The sequence below is a fragment of the Plecotus auritus genome (genome assembly GCF_963455305.1).
Source record: "Plecotus auritus genome assembly, chromosome: 4".
Taxonomy (NCBI): Eukaryota; Metazoa; Chordata; class Mammalia; order Chiroptera; family Vespertilionidae; genus Plecotus; species Plecotus auritus.
Genome location: NC_137775.1, coordinates 135255089 through 135280808, shown reverse-complemented (window position 1 = coordinate 135280808; position 25720 = coordinate 135255089). Strand labels below are relative to the sequence as shown.

Sequence of the window (25720 nt, the reverse complement as noted above, 5' to 3'; positions counted from 1 at the left end):
CTATTATGTGCAGCTTCTCGTGAGTCTATTATTCTTTCCAAATAAAAAATTTTTTAAAAGTGAAACAACAGGCCGGCTGGTGTTGCTCAGTGGTTGAGCATCAACCCATGAACCTACAACTACCATTCTATTCATTCTATTTCCCTGCCTTAAAACTTTATTATTCGCTAAAATTAAAAAGGCTGGTAATACCAAGTGTTAACAAGAGGAAGAATTAAAACACTCCTACACAGCTGGTGCAAAATGATACAGCCACTTTGAGACTGTTTCTGTTTTGTTAGTTCTTTTATTCTGTTCTTTAGACTCCACATATAAGTGAAATCATATGGTATTTGTCTTCTTTTGTCTGACTTATTTCACTTAGCATAATACCCTCTAGGTCCATCCATAGTAAGATTCCAATCTTTATAGTCAAGTAATACGTATTCCATTATATATATGTACCCAGAGCAGCCCTAATCATACCATCCAAAAACTAAAGACAACCCAATGCCCATCATCCAGTGAATGGATCTGGATTACTATGCAACCAAAGAGAAAGGAACTACTAATACATGCAACACACGGATGAATTTCAGAAGCATGATGCTAAGTGAAAGAAGCATAAGATCCTAAGATTCCATTTACAGGAAACTCTAGAAAAGGCAAAAAAAAAAAAAAAAAATCCAAAAACCTAGTGACAGAAGGTAGATCAGAGGTTGCCAGAGGTCAGGGCTGGAGGGAGAGGACTATCTGTAGAGAAATAAAAGGGAAATTTCTGGGGTGAAGAAATTGTTCTATATCATGATTGTGGCAGTAGTTAGAGTATGTGTGCATTTGCCAAAACTCATCAAACTGCACATTTAAAATTGATAAATTGTATCTATTTTAATTATATTTCAATAATGCTGATTTTTAAAACCTCTTGTGATTATTTCTACTTCAACTCCCTCCCTCTACAAAGCTTTATTCATGATTATTCACACCTATAGATTTCTTTCCATTCTGCCATAGCTATAATGCTGGCTATTATTTTTCACTTAAATTTAATGAATGCCACCCTAACCGGTTTGGCTCAGTGGATAGAGCGTCGGCCTGTGGACTCAAGGGTCCCAGGTTCGATTCCAGTCAAGGGCATGTACCTTGGTTGCAGGCACATCCCCAGTAGGGGGCGTGCAGGAGGCAACTGGTTGATGTTTCTCTCTCATGGATGTTTCCTATCCCTCTCCCTTCCTCTCTGTAAAAAAAAAAAAATCAATAAAATATATTAAAAAAAATTTAATGAATGCCTTAATTAGCCTCTCGTCCCTTATCCTTAATTTATCCTACATAACATCATTTAATTAATATTTCTAAAATACCATTTCATATCATTCCCCTGCTCAAAATGCTTTAGAAGCAATCTACCTATTATAAGATAAATCTAAAACCCTTACTATGGCATCAATAAAATGTTTTCTACATGTTGACTCAAAACTAACTTTCCAACTTTTTTCTTAAAATTTTCCATCTTAAACACTTTGACCCATTCAATCTATCCACTCACCCCAAACACATTGCTTATCTTTCCTCATTCTTTCCCCTTATTTGCAATAATCTTTTAATCCTCTTTAAATTCTCCCACCTTCACAGCTCAACCCAAGTTTTAAATCTTTTCTCCTTGGTGCTTTCAACTTAAAAATCACAATGATCTTTTTTTGCTGTCCTAACATATTTTTTTTTTGTTTAGGCACTAGCTGCCTATGAGACTGACCTAGGGAAAACTAAAAAAATAACAACAATAAAAACCAAATAGCTTCTGCTGCAATAGGCAGAATCAGCCATATGCGTAAGTATAAATAACTTATGGATAATTGGAAATTTAGGAACATTTTAAGTCTAGTCAAGGAAACCAGCAGTTACCACAGAAAACATTAGTTGTTTTTAATAGTTCTGAGACCATAATAATCTAATATATGCAGAAAATCCTATCTAATAAAAGTGTAATATGCAAATTAACCATCACTCCACTACACCCACAAGCCAATCAGGAGCAAATACGCAAATAAACCCAACCAAGATGGCTACAGCCACAGAGAGCAGGAAGGAGGCTTGGGTTTCCCCAGCAATGGAGGAAGCCAAGCTTTCCGCCTGCCCTTGCTGGCCCAGGCCTCCACTCAAGGCTACAAAGTTTCAATCATAGAAGATACATAAATCCAAACAGAAATGGCGGCAGCCACGGAGCTGGAGAGAGCAGGTGGCTAGGGTTGCCCCCGGCAATGGAGGAAGCCAAGCTTTCTGCACACCCTGGCCGGCCCAGGCCTCGCTTAAGGCTACAAAGTTTCAATTATAGAAGATACATAAATCCCAACAGAAATGGCTGCCGCCACGGAGTAAGCAGAAGGCTTGGCTCCGCTCCAGGCTACAAAGTTTCAATTGTAGAAGATAAATAAACCCCAGATACCAGGGCCGCCGCTTGGGTCGCCAGGGGGCGTGGCCGGACTGCAAACCACCACAGGCCCCTCGCCCAGGCCGCCCCACACCCCAAGGGAACCCCCACCCTGATCTGGGACACCCTTCAGGGCAAACCAGCTGGCCCCCACCCGTGCACCAGGCATCTATTCTATCTAATAAAAGAGAAATATGCAGATTGACCATCACTCCAACACACAAGATGGCTGCCCTCATGTGGTCAAAGATCCTGCCCCCATGTGGACACAAGATGGCCGCCACAAGATGGCCAGCAAGGGAGGGTAGTTGGGAGGGACCAGGCCTGCAGGGGAGGGCAGTTAGGAGGGACCATGCCTGCAAGGGAGGGCAGTTGGGGGGGACCAGGCCTGCAGGGGAGGGCAGTTAGTGGTGACCAGGCCTGCAGGGGAGGGCAGTTAGGGGAAAACAGGCTGGCAGGGGATCAGTTAGGCATCAATCAGGCTGACAGGGGAGTGGTTAGGGGGTGATCAGGCTGGCAGGCAGAAGCGGTTAGGGGCAATCAGGAAGGCAGGCAGGCAAGCAGTTGGGAGCCAGCAGTCCTGGATTGTGAGAGGGATGTCCGACTGCCTGTTTAGGCCTGATCCTGGCGGGATCGGGCCTAAACGGGCAGTTGGACATCCCTCGTGGGGTCCCAGATTGTAGAGGGTGCAGGCTGGGCTGAGGGACATACACCCCCGTGCACGAATTTTGTGCACCGGGCCTCTAGTGGTTAAATAAGTAAAGTAAATCATTTTAAAACATGATTGCCCTGGGGAAAAAAAACAGCTGGTTTGGCTCAGTGGATAGTGTGTCAGCCTGCGGACTGAAGGGTCCCGGATTCAATTCCGGTCAAGGGCACATGCCTGGTTGCGGGCTCAACCCCAGTAGGGGCCGTGCAGGAGGCAGCCAATCAATGATTCTTTCTCATCATTGATGTTTCTACCTCTCTCCCCCTGTCCCTTCCTATCTAAAATCAATAAAAACATATTTTAAAAAAACAAACAAAAACCATAGTTGCCCTGGCCGGTGCTGATACATGGTTAGAGCATCATTCCACACAAAAGGGTTGTAGTTTGATTCCTCTTCAAGGGCACGTACTTGGGTTAAATAGGCAACTAACTGATGTGTTTCTCTCACATCAACATTTCTTTCTCCTCCCCCTTTCCCCCATCCTTTTCACTCTCTAAAAATCAATGGAAGATTAAAAATGGCAGGGGAGTAAATGGATGCTATACAGACTGCAATTGCAACTGAAATAAAGACTTCCTGAATAATCAAATGAAGACTCATTTGAGAGAACCCTGATAACCGAGGACCGAAAGTGGAGACCACAATAGAGAATGGTAGGAGAAGCAGAGGTGCGAAAGGGCTGGCCAGGCTTCCACATACAGCAACTGAAGTTCCGGAGAGATATCTCAGCTGTGGGGGGTTGCCACTGAGAACTCTGGGGTCTAATCCCCAAGCTGGGTCCCCCAGCAGAGAACAACAGAACTGAAGAGGGCACCCACATAACATCTGGCTGTGAAAAGCAGTGGGGTTGCTGCCTGCAGAGAAATGGCTGGAAATGCAGGCATCCTCTTAAAGGGCCAATGCACAAAATTCCACGTGCAGCCATTCACCTTGTGCTCCAACAGAGGGAGGGCAGAGTGGACTGGAGCTGTGTGAGCAGAAGCCAAGATCGGGGTTCTGGGGTAAGAGCTCACAAAGCAGACACCCCGGTTTCCTGTGAGGTCATCTTTCTCACAGACATCTGCTATATAGGGTGGATCCAGAGGCATGGAAGTATGGAACAGTGTGGAATCTCAGAGGGAAGGCAGGAGAGGGTGGGTGGGTGGGAGGTAATCAAAGACCTTGTATGCATATATGCATATGTCATGAACACAAACAATAGGGTGGTGAAGGCCTGGGGCGAGGGGTGGGGACGAGCTGGAGGGGGGCAAAGGGGGGGAAAAAGGGGACATATGTAATACTTTCAACAATAAAGAACTAAAATAATAATCCTATATAATAAAAGCTTAATATGCTAAGTGTCCAACCATTTGACCAGTCGCTATGATGCGCACTGACCACCAGGGGGCAGACGCTTTGACCGGCAGGTTAGCTTGCTGCTGGGGTCTGGCCAATTGGGACTGGGCGAGACGGACTGGACATGCCCTGGAGCCCTCTTGTGATTCCTCCCCGGCCCCGATTGTGCACCAGTGGGGTCCCTTGGCCTGACCTACGCCCTCCTGCAATCCAGGACCCCTTGGGGGATGTTGGAGAGCTAGTTTCATCCCGATCCCCGCAGGCCAGGCTGAGGGACCACTGGTGCATGAATCCGTGCACTGGGCCTCTAGTATATATATAAAATGCTCAAAGAATCATAACAAGCAGAGAACTGTGGTTATTAGCAATGAAAAAGGATATAATTGGAGACAGTGGTGAAGAAAAACTTTGGCTTAATATGTATTACTTGAATTTGTTTTTAATAACAGGAATGTATTCATGTGTTACTCAGGTGATTAAAAGCAATTTTTAGGTGCAAGAGAGCATATATCTAAGCACACATGCATTTCAAAAAGCTCGGAAAGGCCCTAACTGGTTTGGCTCAGTGGATAGAACGTCGGCCTGTGGACTGAAGGGTCCCAGGTTCGATTCTGGTCAAGGGCATGTACCTGGGTTGCGGGCAAATCCCCAGTACAGGACGTGCAGGAGGCAGCTGATCGATGTCTCTCTCTCATCGATGTTTCTAACTCTCTATCCCTCTCTCTTCCTCTCTGTAAAAAATCAATAAAATATATATATATTTTTTTAAAAACAAAAGCTCGGAAAGGATAATCATCAAGCCATTAAGAGTGGTTATGCCTAGCAATGGATTTATACATGACTAGGGGATTTTTACTTCCTTCTGTTTATCTGTATTAATACATTCTTTACAATGAACAAAATATTTGAAATATATAAATGTTTATATAAACATAGATCTCTGGAACAAAAACCTCAAACAGCAATTATCTCTGAGGAGGAAACCAGTTGGCTGGGATAGAGAGATGATTTACTTTTCATATTATCTTTTGACGTTTTATTAAGTACATATATTACCCATTCAAGAAATTTTATTTTCTTAGGTCTGGTCCATCACATGTTCAACAGCATTCAGTTATTGATTGCAATCCCACTGTGGGCAAAGAGCTTTGGATAACCTATATTTGACACACCCATGCCTTAATGGCTCTTCCTTCAATCCCTCTCCAATAGCCAAGGTTACAGTCTTTTCTCTACCTATTAATGGCTTTCAGGCATATCCAATTACCTCCTTCAACATAGAGGCCACCAGTTTTCTGACCTCAGTTTACTTTTCTTCAGCTTCTGTCCTTCCCTGGAAAAACTTCTCCCCTGCCTGTCTCCTGCCTTCCCCCTCCCCTTTTATATTCTCCAACTTCAGTTCTCTAGTTCCCCAATTATGCCAAAAGTCAGTGACATGCAAATGGTACAAATTGGAACCAAACTTCTGACAGTTGCAAAAAAGGCACAAACTAGTTAATTCATAAATATTAACATTACAGCTCTAGCCAATTTGGCTCAGTGGATAGAGTTGTCAGCCTGTGGACTGAAGGGTCCCGGGTTTGATTCCGGTCAAGGGCTCATGCCCAGGTTGCGAGCTCAATCCCCAGTAGGGGGTGTGCAGGAGGCAGCCAATCAATGATACTCTCTCATCATTGATGTCTCTCTCTCTCTCTCTCCCCTCTTCCTCTCTGAAATCACTAAAAATATATTTTTAAAAAATATTAACATTACATCTAAAGTAACTCAAAATAGACTGGCAAAGGATTATTTTAGAGTTTATTCCCTACCACTTATTTTGAAGTGCTTTTTCAGGATCCTTAACAAGAATATTCCTTGCAGCAGAATCAAAGTCTTACTTGATAAATTCTCTGGATCTCTGTGGTCAATGTTAACAGTTTACATAATAAATACATCTTATAAAAATATAAAATGTACTAGAGGCCCAGTGCACAAAATTCATGCACAAGTATGGTCCCTAGGCCTCGCTGGAGATCAGGGCGATCAGGTTCCCGGCCTCCCCATCTCCTCCTTCCCTCGCTCCCTCAGCGCCCCACCACTGCCGCTGGTCGCCACCATGTTCCATGCCGCCCCCCTGGTGGTCAGCGCATGTCATTGCGAGTGATCAAACTCCCGTTCTCCCAAACTCTGGATGGGACACTGCATATTAGCCTTTTATATATACAGATTTTCCAAATTAAAAAAAAAAAAAAACAAACCCTTGAATTTTTGCTACATCTAAAATGAAGGAACCCTTTTAAGATTATTCCCCTAGGGCCGTGGTCGGCAAACTGCGGCTCGCGAGCCACATGCGGCTCTTTGGCTCCTTAAGTGTGGCTCTTCCACAAAATACCACTGCCTGGGTGAGTCTATTTTGAAGAAGTGGCATTAGAAGAAGTTTAAGTTTAAAAAATTTGGCTCTCAAAAGAAATTTCGATTGTTGTACTGTTGATATTTGGCTCTGTTGACTAATGAGTTTGCCGACCACTGCCCTAGGGTATTAGTTCACTATGACTCAGAAGAAAATTACTTACTGAGTCATTAGTATCTGCTTAACTTGATATTCAGTTATTGATTGCAATCCCACTGTTTCAAGATAATGCAGTCTGATTACACTGTAACACACTAAGCTGGAAAACATATAAACAAGATACTGTTGGTACAGGACCCCTTATTGCCTCCAAGAAATAAGAAATCTAATTAATAACCAACATCCATTTATCACCTATGGAAGACAGATCAAGCATGACACTTACTGCTAAGATTTTAATCTTACATTTTAGAAGAAAATATCCCCTGGTCACAAGGCTTTCCTATTTGTCCCAGTCCTGTCACAACCTAATCTTTCTCCACCTCTGCTGATTTTCTTAACCCAGGGGTGGGCAAACTTTTTGACTCGAGGGCCACAATGGGTTCTTAAACTGGACCGGAGGGCCGGAACAAAAGCATGGATGGAGTGTTTGTGTGAACTAATATAAATTCAAAGTAAAGGAGTGGAGGGGAGAGCAAAAGAACCGGATAGAACAGCTGGATCCGGGCTGCGGGCCATAGTTTGCCCACGGCTGTCTTAACCTATCAACAAGAAATAGTAGCTCTGACCGGTTTGGCTCAGTGGATAGGCGTCGGCCTGCAGACTCAAGGGTCCCGGGTTCGATTCCGGTCAAGGGCATGTACCTTGGTTGCGGGCACATCCCCAGTAGGGGGTGTGCAAGAGGCAGCTGATTGATGTTTCTCTCTCATCCATGTTTCTAACTCTCTATCCCTCTCCCTTCCTCTCTGTAAAAAATCAATAAAATATATTTAAAAAAAAAAGAAATAGTAGAGATTTAAATCAGTGGAAGAGAGCCAAGAGCTGATTTCACAGCACAGAAATAGTACACCCAGATTTCTATAATCACCACTATGGATTCAGGGCCTTCCCCCCAGATACCCTAAAACTGCTGATTCTCAATTGTTCCTAAGGGATTTAAGGAAGTTGAGGGGAGTTATTCAGCTCAAAGAGGCCAAGGAATTAAAAGGCAAGTCATGACAAGTGTTTACAATCAATAACTTAAATAAAGAAACTATTATTTGCGTTGAGAATTCTTTCTTGTCCTTTTTAACACCCCCCTTCAGTTTGTTTTAAAATGTTATTATATTTTTATTGTATATGTAATATCATACTGTTGTTGGTCTATAGAAACTAACACTGTTATTTGTGCTTTGTAAGTAGAATTTATTTTGCTGGTGGAGGTAAGAAGTTTGGCCAAGCTGCTTTACCTGAAGCCCTTCCAAGTTGATCCTTAGTGAGCAGACACAACATAAGGCCAAAACAAACAGGAAAACTAGTCAAGAAAGTTCCCAAAAAAGTAACCTCTTGCCCTGACCGGTTTAGCTCAGTGGATAGAATGGCGGCCTGCAGACTGAAGGGTCCCAGGTTCGATTCCAGTCAAGGGCATGTACCTTGGTTGTGGGCACATCTCCAGTAGGGGGTGTGCAAGGAGGCAGCTGATAAATGTTTCTCTCTCATTGATGTTTCTAACTCTTTATCCCTTTCCCTTTCTCTCTGTAAAAAATCAATAAAATATATATATTTTTAAAAGGTTGTAACCCCTCAGTAAGTGTGAATGATCAACTAATAATGTGAGTAAACGACAGAATTCTTAAAACTCCCAGCAAGAGTGCATAAGTGCTTTATAACACCCACTTGTGTCAGTCCCATATATGTGGACACCTTTTTTTAAAAAAATCCGTAATTATTGATTTTTATTACTATAAAAATTTATAATTATTTTAAGTATAAAAATATATATCCTTGCCCTGGCCGGTTTGGTATAGTGGATAGAGTGTCAGCCTGAGGACCGAAGGGTCCCAGGTTCGATTCCGGTCAAGGGCATGTACCTCGGTTGTGGGCACGTCCCCAGGGGGGGTGTGCAGGAGGCAGCTGATCCATGTTTCTCTCTCATCAATGTTTCTAACTCTCTATCCCTCTCCCTTCCTCTCTGTTAAAAAAAAAATCAATAACAATATGTTAAAATATATGTGTGTGTGTGTGTGTGTGTGTATATATATATATATATATATATATATATATATATATATATATCCTTTCCACTCAGTTGAGTGGTACTCACTATGAAGAAGTCACTCATTGGAAATTGTATATTCTAAGATATTGCTATTCTTTAAAACCTCTCTGGCCTGGCTGGTGTGGTTCAGTGGTTGATGTCAACCTATAAACCAGGTCACAGTTTGATTCCCAGTCAGGGCACATGCCCAGATTGCAGGCTCAATCCCCAGGAGGGGGCGTACAGGAGACAACTGATCAATGATTCTTCCTCATCATTGATGTTTCTATCTCTCTCTCTCCCTTCCTCTCTGAAATCAATAAAAATATATTAAAAATAAATAAACATTTAAAAAAAAACAAACAACAAAAACCTCTCTGGACAAAGTCCAATTTTTTTTTTAAATATTTTTTATTGATTTCAGAGAGGAAGGGATAGTGAGAGATAGAAACATCAATGATGAGAGAGAATCATTGATCGGCTGCCTCCTGCACGCCCCCTACTGGGACTTGAGCCCACAACCCAGGCATGTGCCCTTCACTGGAACTGAAACTGAGACACTTCAGTCTGTAGGCTGACATTCTATTCACTGAGCTAAACCGGCTAGGGCTGGACAAAGTCAGTTTTAAAAAAACAAAAGATACACACACACACACACACACACACACACACACTAGAGACTTTTTATGAATATACTAGTGAATTGTTGCACGGATTTGTGCAATTAAAAGGAAATTAATTAGAAGGTGGCCGGCGGGGTGGTACTTGGCGAGACAGGCTAGACATGCCCTGGAGCCAACCTCCTGCAGTCCCTCCCAGACTGGCCACACCTGGGGTGGTGCTGTGGCTCAAAAGGCATCTGTGGAGTGAGCGGGGTCCCTCCGGCAGGTGGGGTCCCTCAGCCGGACCTGCGGGGACTGGGCTGAAACCAGCTCTCTGACATCCCACGAGGGGTCCCGGAGTGCGAGAGGGCACTCTGCAAAGTTGCTGTCATACAGCGTGTGGAACGCAAATGCAAGTGTGCAGTAAACCAGATTCGGGCCGACAGTGCCCCAGTAACAACATAACCCATGGCCGCAGGTGGAATCGCACAGCCCCTTGAGGAATTGGGCTCCCTCCACTCTAGTTTTGGGATGCATCACCCGAGAACCGCCACTGCCAAGTCACTGTGTTGAGCATCTGCCTCCTGGTGGTCAGTGCGCGTCATAGTGACCAGTTGGATGGAGGGAGGGACACTTAGCATATTAGCCTTTTATATATATAGATTTTGTTTTTTAGTAAAAACAATGTTACTTCAATTTGATCAACTTTTATTTAAAAGACTATTCAGAAACTACTTTCATAGCATCACATATATTCTTATCTTTAAAATAAATACGAAGCTACTAGACTCTGAGAGTCCAAAATCACATAGAATTAATCATCAAAGTGGTATTCAAAGTCTACGCATTATAGTAAGTAGATTTTAAAGTCATAGTGTGATTTCATAAATACTAATAAATGCCTGGCAGAATACATACCTTCCTATTCAGAGAGTCATTCAGATTCAAATAGTCTTAACTCAACCCCTGCTAGGCACCAAGTACTGTGCTACATACTTTCATTTAGATTGCTGAATTTATACCCAATTCTAGGATAGCATGACCTTTCAAGATGGCTGGGTAACAGAGTGAGGAAAAAACACACAAAAAGAAATCTTCCAAACATCAGCCCTAGAAGGCTTACAAATCTACACCCATCAAACTCAACCTCATTCCCTGTCAAGAATATACGTGGCCTCAGAAAAAGCGAACTCACCCTAGAAACTATCTAAAAACTGAACTGGAAACTAGGATATTTAGCCTAAATATTTGGAGCCTTAAAATTGAGAATAAGGCCTGGCCAGTGTGGCTCAGTGGTTGAGCATTGACTCATGAGTCAGAAGGTCAAGGGTTCTCTCTCATCATTGATGTTTCTATCTCTTTCCCTCTTCCTTCCTCTCTCTGAAATCAATAAAAATAAAAAATAAACATATATATAAAAAAACAACAATAAAACAAAAAACTGTCAACAAGGAAAGGCAGGGGGCCTATTTAAACGGTATCCTGCTTCCCTTCTACAGTAACCAATACAAATTTGGAGCCCATCAAGATGTCAAAACTTGAACCTAGTTATTTAATAAGATTTATGTATAAAAATCAATTTAGTAATCACTAGGTCATAATACCCCTTTCCCCCCCACCCCCAAAAATTTAGCAATCAATGCTGACTATGCACTGCCACATCATCTAAAGAGCAACACAACAGGAAATAGGACATAGGCAATGAATATAGGACAGACCAGGAAAAGAAAACCACAAACTATTCAATACTGGGTGCTCCTTTAACTAATTTCTGTTATCACTGCTTTTCAACTACTTACTCAATCCTTCTACCCCAAGCAACTGCCACAGAGAAAGGACACATCCTATCTAGGTTATCCTTCCCTTCTCCCTTAAGTGGTAGCCTGCTCCACTTCATGCAATTCCTCTTCAGCACAAGCAACAGCTACACATGTGAAATACCACAAAAAGCCCATGAACTTGCCACTCGGGTCTTTCTCCAACCACAGCATTCACGAACATCACCAATTATCTTTGCTCAAATCTGGAAACTCCCAATTGAGTTTAACTTGCTCAGTTCTCTGAAACTTCTTATAAACACATTCTCCTCCACAATGGAAATGGCATATCCTCCCACGTACTAGGTGTACCAGTAAATAATGGCGGATTTTGTAATCAAAAACACGATAATTTCAAGAGAAACATCAAAAGTGCTTTATTCAAAGTAATGTCCGTCACTAGCTACACATTTCCCCCACCTTTCAGGTAACTTGTGGATACCGTCCCAATAGAACTTTTCTTGTTTTGAGGCAAACCATTCAGAGACCAAATTTTCCACTTCTTCGTATGTTTTGAAGTGCTGCTCAGAAAGTGCGTGTGCCATTGATTGGAACAAGTGGTAATCTGGAGGAGCAAGGTCTGGTGAATACAGTGGTTGGGTTAATACTTCACAGGCAAGATCTTTTAACATGTCTTTAACTGGTTTTGAAGTGTGTGATGGTGCGTTATCATGAAGCAAAATTACTTTGCCATGTCTTCTGGAACACTCTGGTCGTTTCACGTGTGGTTCAAATTAATTCTTTGTTGTCGGTAGCAATCAGTATTAATGGTTTCACCTGGTTTTAGAAGTTCATCATACACCACATCTTCCTGATCCTACCAAACGCAGAGCATTGTCTTCTTTCCGAATCGATTTGGCCTTGTAGTCGATGTTGATGGTTGACCTGGATCAACCCATGATTTTGTGTGTTCGGGATTCTCAAAATAAATCCACTTTTCATCTCCAGTCACAATTAGATGCAAAAAAGACTTTCTTTCATGCCGTTGAAGCAACATTTTACTGATGACTTTCCGGTTTTCCATTTTTCTTTTGTTCAGTTGATGTGGCACCCATTTTGCTTCCTTTAAAATCTTTCCCATCACTTGTAAACAATCAGAAATTGTTTGCTGAGCAACATTTAATCTTTCTGTGCAAGTTGTTTTTGAATTTGACATGCATCTTCATCCAATAATGCTTATAATTGTTGGTCTTCAAACTTTTTTGGTTGACCTGGACGTTCTTTGTCTTTCACATCGAAATCATCACTTGTAAAGCGTTTAAACCAGCGTTCATAAGTATCTTGTGATGGAGCATGTTCACCATAAGCTTCCCGAAGTATATGCTAACTTTTTCTTCAAAATAAAGTAATGAATTAAAACTTCCTGCAAATGCTCTTTTTTTTGGCACGAAATTCGACATTTTTAAACATAAAAATATCTATGATGTTAACACCTTCAGCAAATTTGACATATGAAGTTTTGAAGCTTGCTGTCAATACAACAAAATAGCATACATATCAAATTGCATATATATCAACATATGTGTAACTCCATCTATTGAAAAAAATCCGCATTATTAATTGATACACCAAGTATACCACCAACCACTGCTCACAGAGGAGAAAAGGCAAAATGTAAAAGTAGATGAACTGGTGAGTTCAATATAGTAGGAAAAAAATAGTAAAGCAAGTTCATCAACATCTGAAACCAGGCTTTGAGAACTGACCCACAGCTGTATTTTGTTTGGCCCAGTAGGTGTTCTAATTAAAAACCAACATTTAAAAGAAAGAGATGTTCTTTCAACATTAAAGTTAATATATATATATATATAGCTCAGCCAGCATGGCTCAGTGTTTGAGCATCAACCTATGAACCAGGAGGTCATGGTTCCATTCCCAGTCAGGGCATATGCCTGGATTGCAGGCTAGATCCCCATTGTGGAGCGTGCAGAGGCAACCGATCAATTATTCTTTCTCATCATTGATGTTTCTATCTCTCTCTTCCTCTCCCTTCCTCTCTGAAATCAATAAAAATATTTAAAAAATAAATAAGTAAATACATAAATAAGAAACGTTAAAGAGATTATCTTGGGGTGGCGAACACACGATACAATATACAGATGTATTACAGAATTACACCTGGAACATATATAACTTTTATTAACAAATGTCACCCCAACAAATTCAATAAAAACATAATAAATAAATAAACACATAAATAAATAAGTGAGTTATTAGAGGAACCTAAGCCCAGGTTCCTACAGAGTAACAAAGGGATGGAGCTGAGTAACAGCTGGTCCTTTAGATAGGGCACGTGCTATCTACTATTTCGGACAACTGTCCACATTTATTGTCCATCTGGCCTACTTCACTGATTGAACAGCAAAAATCGTGAGGACATGTGAAATTTGCTATTTCTAAACTATAGGACAGTAAACTAAGTCAATAAAGATTTTTGTTGGCTGTTTAAGAGTGATCTTTTGTGAGCACCTACATTGACAAGTTATCTTCTCCCAGGTCACTTTTACTGTGATGATTTTCTTAAAAGGTTCCAAATAATTTGTTGTGGTCTTTAAGAAGACCACAATAGTTAAGAAGAATCAGTTAAAAGTGACTGAAAGTCCATTTGGAATAGAATGCCTGAGCTAAAAGATCAAAATCAGTGGGGTATTCAATTAACAGAGGTTAAAATCCCATAGATGTTTATGTTAAAAAGCATTTATGACATGTACAGAATAAAAAAGTAGTTCTTCAAAGGAGTGATATGTTTACATGACTAAAAAGTATTTCACAGTTAGAAAGCACTTCCAATATTTCACATACTAATATTCTTTGTTTGTTTGTTTGTTAATCCTCACCCAAGGATATTTTTCCATTGATTTTTAGAGAGTGTAAGGGAGAGGTAGAGACAGAGAGAGAAACACTGATGTGAAAGAGACACATCAATTGGTTGCTTCCCGAACACACTCCAACCAGGGCTGGGGATTGAGCTTGCAACCAAGGTACATGTCCTTGACCGGAATCAAACCCAGGACCCTGCAGTCCATAGGCCAACGCTCTTATCCACTGAGCCAAACCGGCTAAGACTAATATTCTAATTTTTAATCTGATGTTGATAAAACCCTTGTGCTATAAGGTTGGCTAGGCAGATCTTATTGCCCCTCACAGATACCAAAGCATAAAAAAGACAAGAGCCTTCACTAAGGTCACCCTAGTTCACGTGGCAAAGATAGGCCCAGAATCCAGCTGTGTTAACTCGTAAGTCCTGTGGCTCCTTCCATTACAATACACTGCCTCTACTGCCTCTCATCCACTACTATCCTACAAAGGGTAGAAAAGCTATTCAGGGATTACAGAGAAATGTAGTTCAACAGGAGACTGGAAGTATCTATTCAATGACTCTGCACCAAAGTCTACAAAATTCATTCTGATTTCAAGAACAGAACTGGCCCTTCACTCACTTTCAGATCCCCAAAGGAGAGTCATTCATTTCTATGGAACTGTTTGGCACTGCACTTGTATATCATACATATCTCGTCTTACCAATTATTTTGAAAGATTTTTCCAGGAGATGGCAACTGTTATGCTGCATTTTGCGTCCATTGTAAATGCTCAATGCTTCATTATTTCTACACAAAATTTAACAAGTAACTCATCTTTCATTCCAAGAAACAAAGGCTAGAAACAGCCTTCATTAATTTTCAGATATAATGACAAAAACATCTAAATTGTAATATGAAGGAAACAAAAATAAGAAAAGGTAGCTAGGGATACAAGTTTTGTGTTTATAAACCTTAAATAATTAAGCTCTCTTTTTTCTCATCAGGTGAAAAAATAATTAGAAAAAGAAAATCTAACTTTAGAGGGTTAACATGATTTTACATATATATAAAAGATTTTTTTTACTTAAAAATATAAATATACCTATAGACAACTGAATTTGCTACCGCTAAGCACCAATAAAAATCTTTGTTTTAGATTAATGATTTTCTTTTTTTAATCCTCACCCAAGGATATATTTAGTGATTTTAGAAAGGAGGGAGTGAGAGAAACATCAATTGTACCTCCACTACATGTCCTTTTAGGTTTATGCACATAAAGCCTTCATGAGACAGGGGAATTTTATTTATTTATTTTGTTAATCCTCACTATTAAAAAAAATTTTTTTATTGCTTTCAGAGAAGAAGGGACAGGGAGAGATAGAGAAACATCAATGTGAGAGAATCATTGATCGGCTGTGAGGCAAGGTATTTTATCAGCTCTAGCCGGTTTGGTTCAGTAGCTAGAGCGTCGGCCTGTGGACTGAAGAGTCCCAGGTTTGATTCTGGTCAAGGGCACATGCCCAGGTTGTGGACTCAATCCCCAGTAGGGAGCCTGCAGGAAGCAGCCAATCAATGATTCTCTCTCATTATTGATGTTTCTCTCTCTCTCCCTCTCCCTTCCTCTCTGAAATCAATAAAAATAAAAAAATAAAAAGAATGAAAATCAGAGAGTAAGTAGGTAAAATAAAAATCTAGGAAAGAAATACAGTCCCTTAATTTGGATTAGAATAAGAGCAACATTTTATCCCTGCACAATGACAATGCTTGGATATACACCAGTCAGTGGAAACTTAAGTTTACACATCAACTAATTTCAGAACACTTATTTTTCTGTCAAGTACTACCCAAGGACTCCCCAGCAAGACTTAATGCCATGCTACTAATAATTTACTATAGCACCATTTACAAGAGCAGATTTTTGGAAAACTAAATCATTTGGGGATTGGTTAAATAAATTGTGGTATGTCCATACAATGGAATACCATGCAACTTTTAAAAAAAGAGAGAAAAGGCTCTCTTTGTATGTTATATTTGTTTTTTGTTTGATTAAATATGTTTTCATTGAGTTTTTGAGAGAGAGGGAGGAAGGGGGGGGAGAGGAAGGGAGGGAGAGGGAGAGGGAGAGGGAGAGGGAGAGGGAGAGGGAGAGGGAGAGGGAGAGGGAGAGGGAGAGGGAGAGGGAGAGGGAGAGGGAGAGGGAGAGGGAGAGGGAGAGAGAGAGAGAGAGAGAGAGAGAGAGAGAGAGAGAGAGAGGAAACTTCGATGAGAGAAACATCAACATCGAATGGCTGCCTCCTACACATCCCCTACTGGGGGATCGAGTCCGCAACCTAGGCATGTGCCCTGACAGGGAATCAAACCAGGACCTCCTGTTACACTGGTTGACCAATGAGCCATACTGGCCAGACTGTTATATTTGTTTTTAATCCTTGATTTTAAAAAAGACTAACGGTTTTAATGTTGCTTAGCTTCAGTTTGAAGTGCAACTTCCACTAATAACTGCAATAAAAAGCTTTGCTATGAAAAAGAAACAATCTATTGTGGCATACAATATTAAAAGTACATGAACTTTTAAGGTAAACAAAACACTTTCAAAGAAATGTCAGGCTGCTTCTAATTCTGATCTCAGGGGCCTAGAAGTACACACATTTATTCTCTTACCCCTGAAGAGGCAGGAAGGGTTGAGAACTACTACACCAAGGACATTAAAGTATCATTCTCAATGGCAGTAGAAAGGGCAAAGGATTCGAGTTAGACAGACCTTGATATGCAGCCTAGTTCTTGCCAGTGGAGGACCTTTGATCAGTTCCTTAACCTTGAGCTCAGAGCCTGTTTCTTCATCTATAAAATGTGGTCAATCCACTTACCTTGTAGTTTTGTTATAAGGATTGGAGTTAATATATGTTAAGCAAACTGCCTGACTCTAGAAGAATAAAATAATGATGGCTAGTGTTATAGCCATCACCAGCCTATTAGAATGTCTATTTGACTATCTATAACCATTTATTTGGATTCAATTTTTGAGAACAAGATAAGGTAGACAATGGATATTATATGCTCTCCCAACCCATCACAGAAAGAAAATCGGCCAATAGGATATAATTACCTAGGTGAAACACTTTATTATACTCACATATTTCATTTCAAACTTCTTAGCCAACATCTCCACTTCTTGCCTCTCTTTATGCTCATCATTAAATGGGTCTTCTGAGTGAATGGGCTTCTTCTGATTCAACGTGAGTGGGAAAAGAAATAAAAGTATTAGTATTAATTCAATCAGAGTTGAATATATCCTTAAATTTAACAATGAGAACCATTCTTCCAAATATTAACAAATATTAAGTTAGAAGCATTAAAAATAACTAGAAAGGTTGGTTTGTAATAAAAATATTTACAGTTTTAACTGATTTTTATACATTCTAAAAATTTTTTTTTTGGTGGATAAGAACTTAACAATGCAAACTGTCTCTACTGTAAAGTGATTGTATGGTCACCCCATTCAAAAGAAGGCAAAAGCATGGATGGAACTGGAGAGCATTATGCTAAGCGAAATAAGCCAGTCAGAGAAAGATAAATATAATGATCTCACTCATTTGTGAAATATAATGAACAACATAAACTGATGAACAAAAACAGATCCAGAGACAGAGAAGCATTGATCAGACCATCAAACATCAGAGGGAAGGTAGGGAAGGGCAGGGGTAGGGGGGAGAGATCAACCAAAGGACTTGTATGCATGCATATAAGCCTAACCAATGGACACAGACACCAGGGGGTGAGGGCATGAGTGTGTGTGTGTGTGTGGGGGGGGGGGGTTAGGGGAGCAATAAGAACACATATGTAATACCTTAATCAATAAAGAAAAAAAATTTTAAAAAGAAAAGAAGGCAAAAGAACTCTAAGAAAATTAGGTAAAAATAAAAACCCCACTTATAACTGTAGTTTGAGATCTTCCCAACAAAGATTAACTGCTTTGGTCAGGAAATGCTTCTAAAGGAATCTCTAGGTTATTAATTTAGAGTCAGCATTTAATCATCTGCCCTGTGTTATCACTTGGTCAGTGGTCAGGAAACTCATTAGTCAACAGAGCGGCAAACCGCGGCTCGCGAGCCGCAGTTTGCCGACCACTGCACTAGGTTATCTATAGCTGCTTTGGCTTTCTGCTGAGGCCCAGAATCAACCTCTACATCACCTACATCCTGTCACTGGCTATCCATTCAGGGAATACATTTCACTTTTAAACAAAGCTAGAAAATGAAATAACTGCAAACAGAAAACATTACATAGTTTACTTCTAGCAGGGGAGAGTGAAATTTTATTATAATACGTGTTAATCACACACAGCTAGGATCCCACATTTTCCATTTTTATCAAAACAAAGTATAAACAAAACAAACAATAAAATAAATCACATCTTTTACTCAAGTTTACTATTTTAACAGAAACATTTCATACATATGGCTTTTCAATATACAAAAAAAGCCAAAATAAAGAGCTACAAGACAATTGACTAGAAAGTTAATTTTTTTTAAAAAAAGGGATGCTCCATGTTTTTACTGAAGTAGCATCTTCAAGCAATTAATAATGAAAGTATGTGAAAATTTGAAATACTAGATACAAATTTGGTTAACCCTGAGGAGCAAGGGGAAAAATGCACAAAGGACAAATATTTGCACACTGTGAAATTGAGACACTTCATTCTGGATACAAAGGCTGAGATATAATCAGTCTAAAAAATATGACAGAAAAAATGGACAGGATGAATACAAAACAATTCATCATACTTAGGGCATTTAGAATAAAGGGATAATCCTTAAAGTTTAAAGGAAATAACTTTAGAATCAATTTTTTAATTATAAACTAATAAATTACAGAATCCTTTATCCCAATAAGAATCACCAATGGAAAATATAAACATGATCTGAAAGAAAATAACCTAGCCGGAACTGATTGATAATAAAATAAGAAATACTAGGCATGTTCGGGGTACGACCTTATGTTGAGACTAAAGTTAAGGACATTAAGGACAGTGAGCAATCACCTTGCCTTGCCATTATAAACTGTTCCTTCATGTCACTGTGAAGTTCAAATATTAGGTCTTACTACTGGTCTGACTCGTTTTACATGTGCAAACAAACACGTTTTGTTTTAAAGAAGAACACCTTATATGACATTCTAAAATATTTTATGTAGACTTTATATAAGCCTCAATAGTAAATCTCGTATTTACTCGACAATCTACAAATATAACTTTACAAAAACTGACTCACTGTTCTTTCACAGTTAAGAAATAACTCCCTACCTATAACTAAGGCTCTAAGTAAGTTGTATGATTTTTCAGGTGAAAAAGATCTGAAAATTAGTAAATATCAAAATTACCAACTGCCACCAGGCAAAATTGAGAAAATAATTTTGTTCTTTGACCTTAACTCAAAACCATTTTCAGGAGATCTTTCGTATATGTTACCCAAAATATGCAATATAAAAAGTAGCGGGCCCTGGCCTGTGTGGCTAGGTTGATTGAGCACCGTCCCAGGCACAGAGAGGTCACCGTCAATTTCTGGTCAGGGCACATGCCAAATTTCAGGTTTGATTCCCAATATGCAGGAAGCAGCCAATGGATGTTTGTCTCTATAATTAATGTTTCTCTCTCTCTCCCTTCCTCTAGCTCTAAAATCAATTTTAAAAAATTCTAAATTTAAAAAAAAACAAAACACAATTTTTTTCAAAAGGCAATGGAATACTATAGAATCCTATAACCGTATAATCACGTTAACATGATTATCTTTATTTTTCCTTTTATAGTAAATGTTCAATTAATCATTCTGGATACATAAAAAAGCCAAAAGAAGCCCAGCCAGTGTGGCTCAATGGCTGAGCATAGACCTATGAACCAGGAGGTCATTGCCAGGATTCCCTTCCCAGTCAGGGCACATGGCAGGGTTGCAGGCTTGATTTCGGGCTTAATCCCCAGTGGGGGGAGTGGAGTGTAGGGGGTAGCCACTCCATTATTCTCTCTCATCATTGGTGTTTTATCCCTCTCTCGAATCAATAAAATTAATAAAAAAAAAAAAGCCAAAACAAATTCATGTTCTGGTTAAGTGTTTTTCTGGTTTACTAAGAGTCAAAAAAAATTTTTTAATATATTTTATTGCTTTTTTACAAAGAGGAAGGGAGAGGGATAGAGAGCTAGAAACATCAATCAGCTGCCTCCTGCACACCTCCCACTGGGGATGTGCCCGCAACCAAGGTACATGCCCTTGACCTGAATCGAACCTGGGACCTTTCAGTCCAGAGGCCGACGCTCTATCCACTGAGCCAAACCGGTTAGGGCAAGAGTCAAAAATTTTTTTCTTTTGTAGCAATTACTGCCAAAATGTATTCCTAAATTGTACTATTTCCCTTTAGCCAGAAATGGTGAACAAATTAATCTTTCAGGATAGAGATGATTGCAATGCCTCAGTCATCATCCTGAACCACTTAATTGAGGACTCAATACTCTACAGAAGTAACAAAGGTTAAGGGTTTAGCTAATCTGTGTCCTGACAACCTGGAAGGATATTTTGATTTTCATATTTTGCCAACATTTGCTCATTTAATTTCGCTTTTCCTCATTAATAAAAATATAGAGTATAAAAAAATTCTATATTGCATTCAGGTAATTAGGGTTTTATTGTTCATTTTGTATTTATGAAGGGAGATGATTTAAATGCACCTCAATATAGATGGTGTTCACAGGTAACACATTTTTTATACCTATACCTATCAACTTAAGGATCTGAAGCTAAAATTTTCTTATTCAATGATAGAAGGCTGTTTCAAAATTTTAGAATCTTTTTCTCTTAATTTTTATAAGATCTCTCTTCCTCCCCTTTCCACTCTTACTCCGGTATATGGTATGTTGTTCAATTACGTAACTCAAAATTAAAGCTCTTTAGAAAATATTACAACATCCCTAAAAATAATTGGATTTCCCCTAAAGAGAAGAAAAACCAAAATTGGGAATTGTCACTTTCCAGACCAATTATAATGTCCACACTTTGCTTTTTAATGGTCTCTCTTCCTAGGATTTCCTTTCATGGGTCTAAAACAACTTTATTTTAGAAAAGTATTTTCTATAATTATGTAATGAATATGTTCTTTGGAAGCAATCATAGGAAAATCTGACAAATCTTTGTTGCAAAGATGCATTAGCATCCTCCTTTGTAAAATGGAGATAATGGTTCCTACCTCATGAAGTTCTGCTGCACAAAACTAGATAAACCATGCACCATACTTAGAACTGTGCCTAGTACACTGTAAGAACTAAGTAAATGTTAGATATTCTTATGTATTTTCACTCAAAAAGGATGCTTTTCATCTGCAATTTATAACAGATTAAGAAGTAAAACTGCAACCTACTTAGATTACAACATGAAATACAATTTATTTGAAAAATGCAGCAATCCAATATTTTAAAAAATGTTTTGGGGAAAAAAATGACAACATTTATAATTAACAGGGACACTAAAATGAGCTTAAAGGGTAAAATGTTATGAGGAAGTGACCAAAATGATCTCTACCCTTAATTCATTTTGGTTGAAAACATTTAGTAATGACCAAACATTTGTAAATAATGATCAAAAGATTAGTTGGCCATAAAATAAAGAAAATCTAGTGACACTATTTAAAATGATATTTTTAAACTAATAAGTCATTCATTTCAACTATGAAGATAGTTGAGGATTGCCCAGCCCACATGGCTCAGTGCATGAGTGTCGACCTGTGAACCGTTTGATTCCCAGTCAGGGCACATGCCCAGGTTGCTGGCTGATCCAGGAGGCAGCCAATCAATGATTCTCTCTCATCATTGATGTTTCTATCTCTCTCTCCCTCTCACTTCTTCTCTAAAATCAATAAAAATACATATTTTTTAAAAAGATAGTTGAGGATAAAAACTAAACAAGTGACTTCTGGAGTCCACTAGACCTGTGCTAAAGCAAAACCTAATAAAGAACATAATTTCTAAACAAGAGGAAACGATTCTCTTATTACTGTTACTCTATCATTTCCCTTTTTAGTTTACTTCTGAAAATCACAAACGCATGACAAAAATTTCAATTACCAACAAATCTCTCTTCTATCTCCATTGTTTACCAGTTTTATAAAAGGCACAGCTATATATTATCAATAATGTTTTTAAAAATTCAAAGCTAACATTTTTTCATCATTCTCCAAAAATTACAATGGCCAAGTGCAATACCCGCCAACTCAAACTTATTAACTAATGATATGCATTCAAAGAAGAAAGTGTAGGTGCCAAATAAAACAGGAGTCACCTTCCCATTCAATTAAAATACGAAGCCCCGAAGAAAAATATGAAAAGGTTTACCAAGACTAACACAAGAGAGAAAAACAAGTAACCAGATAACTAACACTTCTTCATTTTTAAAGTGGAATTCTTAGTCTGAAAATGTTTAGATTATTTTTAAAAACCCTTCCATTAAGAAAAATCCTGCACGCTCACAAGTGCATCTCAGCAGCCACAGCGCCAAGCATAACAAATAGAGATGAAGATGAGGATAATACTGGAGGGGTTACACAATTTTCCTGCTTGATTGGGAGGAGGGGCGTGTCCCCCAAGGTTTTCGCTTCCTTTCTACTGGAAAGGGCAGCTGGAGCTCGACACGGAAAACCCACCCACACAACTTGCAGGGCCCTCAGAATCTGTGTGGGAAGCAAAAAGAAAGGAGGAAAATCTGTTTCGAAAGGTGCGGAGGAAAACCGGCTCGGAGCGGCTTTCGGCTCACGATGGGGGTCGGTGGAGCCGCGGGGAGCCTAGGCTCACCCCGCGAAGCAGAGGAAAGCAGCACCAACCATTGGTCCACCCGCTCAGCCCCTGCCCCCTTCACCAGCCCACCCTCCAGGGCGACCCGAGACGCGCAGGGTGGGCGTCAGGAAGTGCAAACCACTGGGGAAGGTGGACGGGTCCTGAGGCTCCCGGGGTCTCGGGGATGAGGGAGGAACCTTCTGTACCCGTTGTTCTCCGCACAAGAGTAGCTCCGGGTAACTGAACTCGACGCAGCTCTCGTCGGTGGGATCCTTGAGCACCAGCTCCAGGCGCACCGTCTCCCTCGGCGGCCTCCGCTGCGGCTCCGGCCGGGAAGCCGACTCCCGCGGCGGGGGCGGCTGCAAGTGAAGCTGCGGGAGCGGCGGCGGCGGCGGCTCGGGCCGCGGGGGCTCGCGCTGCAGCGACATGGGCGGCTCGGGGCGGCTGCCCTCGCGCTGGGGGAGCGGCTTCTCCCGCGGCGGGGGCTGCGCGTCCGACCGAGGGGCAGCCTCCCGCGGGACCGGCTGCTCCGCCCGGACCGGCTCGTGGTGCGGCTGCGGCTCCAGCCGGGGCGGCTCGCGAGGGTACTCGGGCTCGCGTTCGGCCCCAGGGTACTCGGCCTCGCGCCGCCTCACCGGTGACAGGCTGATAAACGCTACTCTGCGCGGCTCCGCCATCCCAACTGTTCTGGCCCTCTGCCCTCGCTCGCGCCGGCGCTCAGGTCTGTGCCGAGTTGTTTGCCTATCCGCCCTTTCTCTTGCTCTCCGTCGTTTTTCTTCCCTCCACCACCCTCAGCCGTTTCCGCCGACGCCACCGTGAGTGCGGACCGTGCCCCCTTCCCCGCCACTATGTCCTGATGGGCTCCACCGCCATCGCCAGGGTCGCCGCAGCCGCCATGTTGGATCCCCCACATAAATAGAAGCAGGCCGCGAGCGGGCGCATGCGCAGTCAGGAGACGCTCCCGTCCACCTTCGTGGCTGTGGCTCAGTTTTCCTCCCAACAGTCTGGGAGTCCAGACAGGTCAGCGGAAGTGACGTATATTAAGGCCGGTTTCCTTGGAAACGGAGACGCTGTCTGCGCCCTTTCTGAAAGGGAGGGGTTTGGGGGGGTTCCCGAGAAGCTTCCTATTAGCATCCGGAAACCCGAGGCGCTAGCCTAGGGCGAGCGTCTGGATGTGCTTGGGACCGACCTAGTCATGGCGCTGAGTCTCATCGGGCACGTGCCACCCGCTCTCGGCTCTAGAGTTGTGTTGTCAGGTGGTTATTCCAGGCGGATTCGGGGAAAGGGTAGAGGGATGCGAGGACCAGCCGAGGTACCTGCCCGCCCAGCGTTCCCGCAGCCCTAGTTTATCGAGGGGAAAAAGGAAATGGCTAACTCCAGCCAGACTCGCCCGGCGGCTTCCCTCCGCTGAGCACAACACTGACTCCCACAGGCCGCCCTTCCCTAGACCGACAGTTTCCTTGCTTGGCCGGGGGAGGAGGGGGGGTGAGGAGGGGATTGTGTGTGGCAGGGTCGAAAATGCTCAAAAACGTTTTGCAGTTGGGAAATGGAACAAGCAAGTGAACAGCTCTGGGGTCTTTCATAAAGACTAAAGTGTTGATATTAATCACAAAGTGCTTAAGAGGGTTTGGTGGTATTTTAGGGGACATACTCTGAAAGTAGGTGCTGAATGATCCACTTCAGGGTGGGGGAGAAACCTGGATTGGGCACGCCTTGCAGGCACTCCCAGATAAACTAATTAGATTACATATTAAATGGATGACGATTACTGTCAGTTTTTATCCATTAAGTAGGAAGTAAATTTCAGGGCTCGCCCTCCACATCCCTGAAGGAAATCCTGTTAATTCCATTAACCGGATAAGAACAATGCCACCCATTAACGATGCTGAGTCGTGTGACGTCACAGACGAATTCTGAGTAGTTACTTTTTTTTGCTCTCCTATTACGTTCCCTGAAGATGATGATGGAATATCCAGAGGCCCCTCCCGGCTCTAACATGCTGTCGTTTTCCCCTTGGCACTCTGTTTTACCTCCGGTATCCTCTTTCCCTTTGCTCCTCTTCTGATCCTGCATTAGAGTCGCATTTTTGTCACCTTTCTGTCTTCAGTCTCTTTTCCTCCAGTCTTGCAATGGAGCGATATTACTACTTCTAAAACACTTTTATAGTATTATATCACTCTTTGTCCTAGCTGCAATTTACCTGCAAAGTAAGATGGTTTGCCCTCCTGAGTTAGAAGTTAGGAAAAACTTCATTGGCAACGTCAGAGACAAACAGAATCAACATTAATAGATAGCATGGAATACAGTTCATGACTTCTTATGCTAATCTTCTCTAAGGAAGGCATATTTAAGACAGAATGTCTTGGGAAGATGATAAAGGAGGGTACCACATAGAAAGAAAAGCAAAGGTAAGGTCTGCAGAGGGAGTGACCTTGAAGGATTGGAAGAAAGGTCAGAATGGCTGGAGCACAGCGAACAAATAGGGGAGAGATAAAGGAGATAAATCCCAGCAAGAGGTAGGGGCCAGGTCTGGAGGACTGGGAGATGATTCCTGCATTTGGCAAATGGAGATTATTAGTGACTTTGAGGAGCTTTTTTAGTTTGTGGTACATTATCCTCATTGGTCTATGCAAGGCCCTTCTCAATATCTCTTTCCTTTCTCTCCCTCTCTCTG

General features: G+C 41.2%; 1 protein-coding gene across 1 annotated transcript in view; it reads right to left on the bottom strand.

The window, feature by feature from the left end:
- The window catches only part of UBN2 (ubinuclein 2), a 97496-nt gene extending 73437 nt beyond the window's left edge, over positions 1 to 24059 (bottom strand). The window contains exons 1-2 of the mRNA XM_080665259.1: positions 23253 to 24059; positions 17371 to 17463 (exon numbers count right to left, since the gene is read on the bottom strand). Of these exons, the coding sequence (XP_080521385.1) occupies positions 17371 to 17463; positions 23253 to 23723 (564 nt within the window). The 5' untranslated portion in view covers positions 23724 to 24059. The remainder of the gene's footprint in view (positions 1 to 17370; positions 17464 to 23252) is intronic.
- Between the last annotated feature and the right edge of the window lie 1661 nt (positions 24060 to 25720).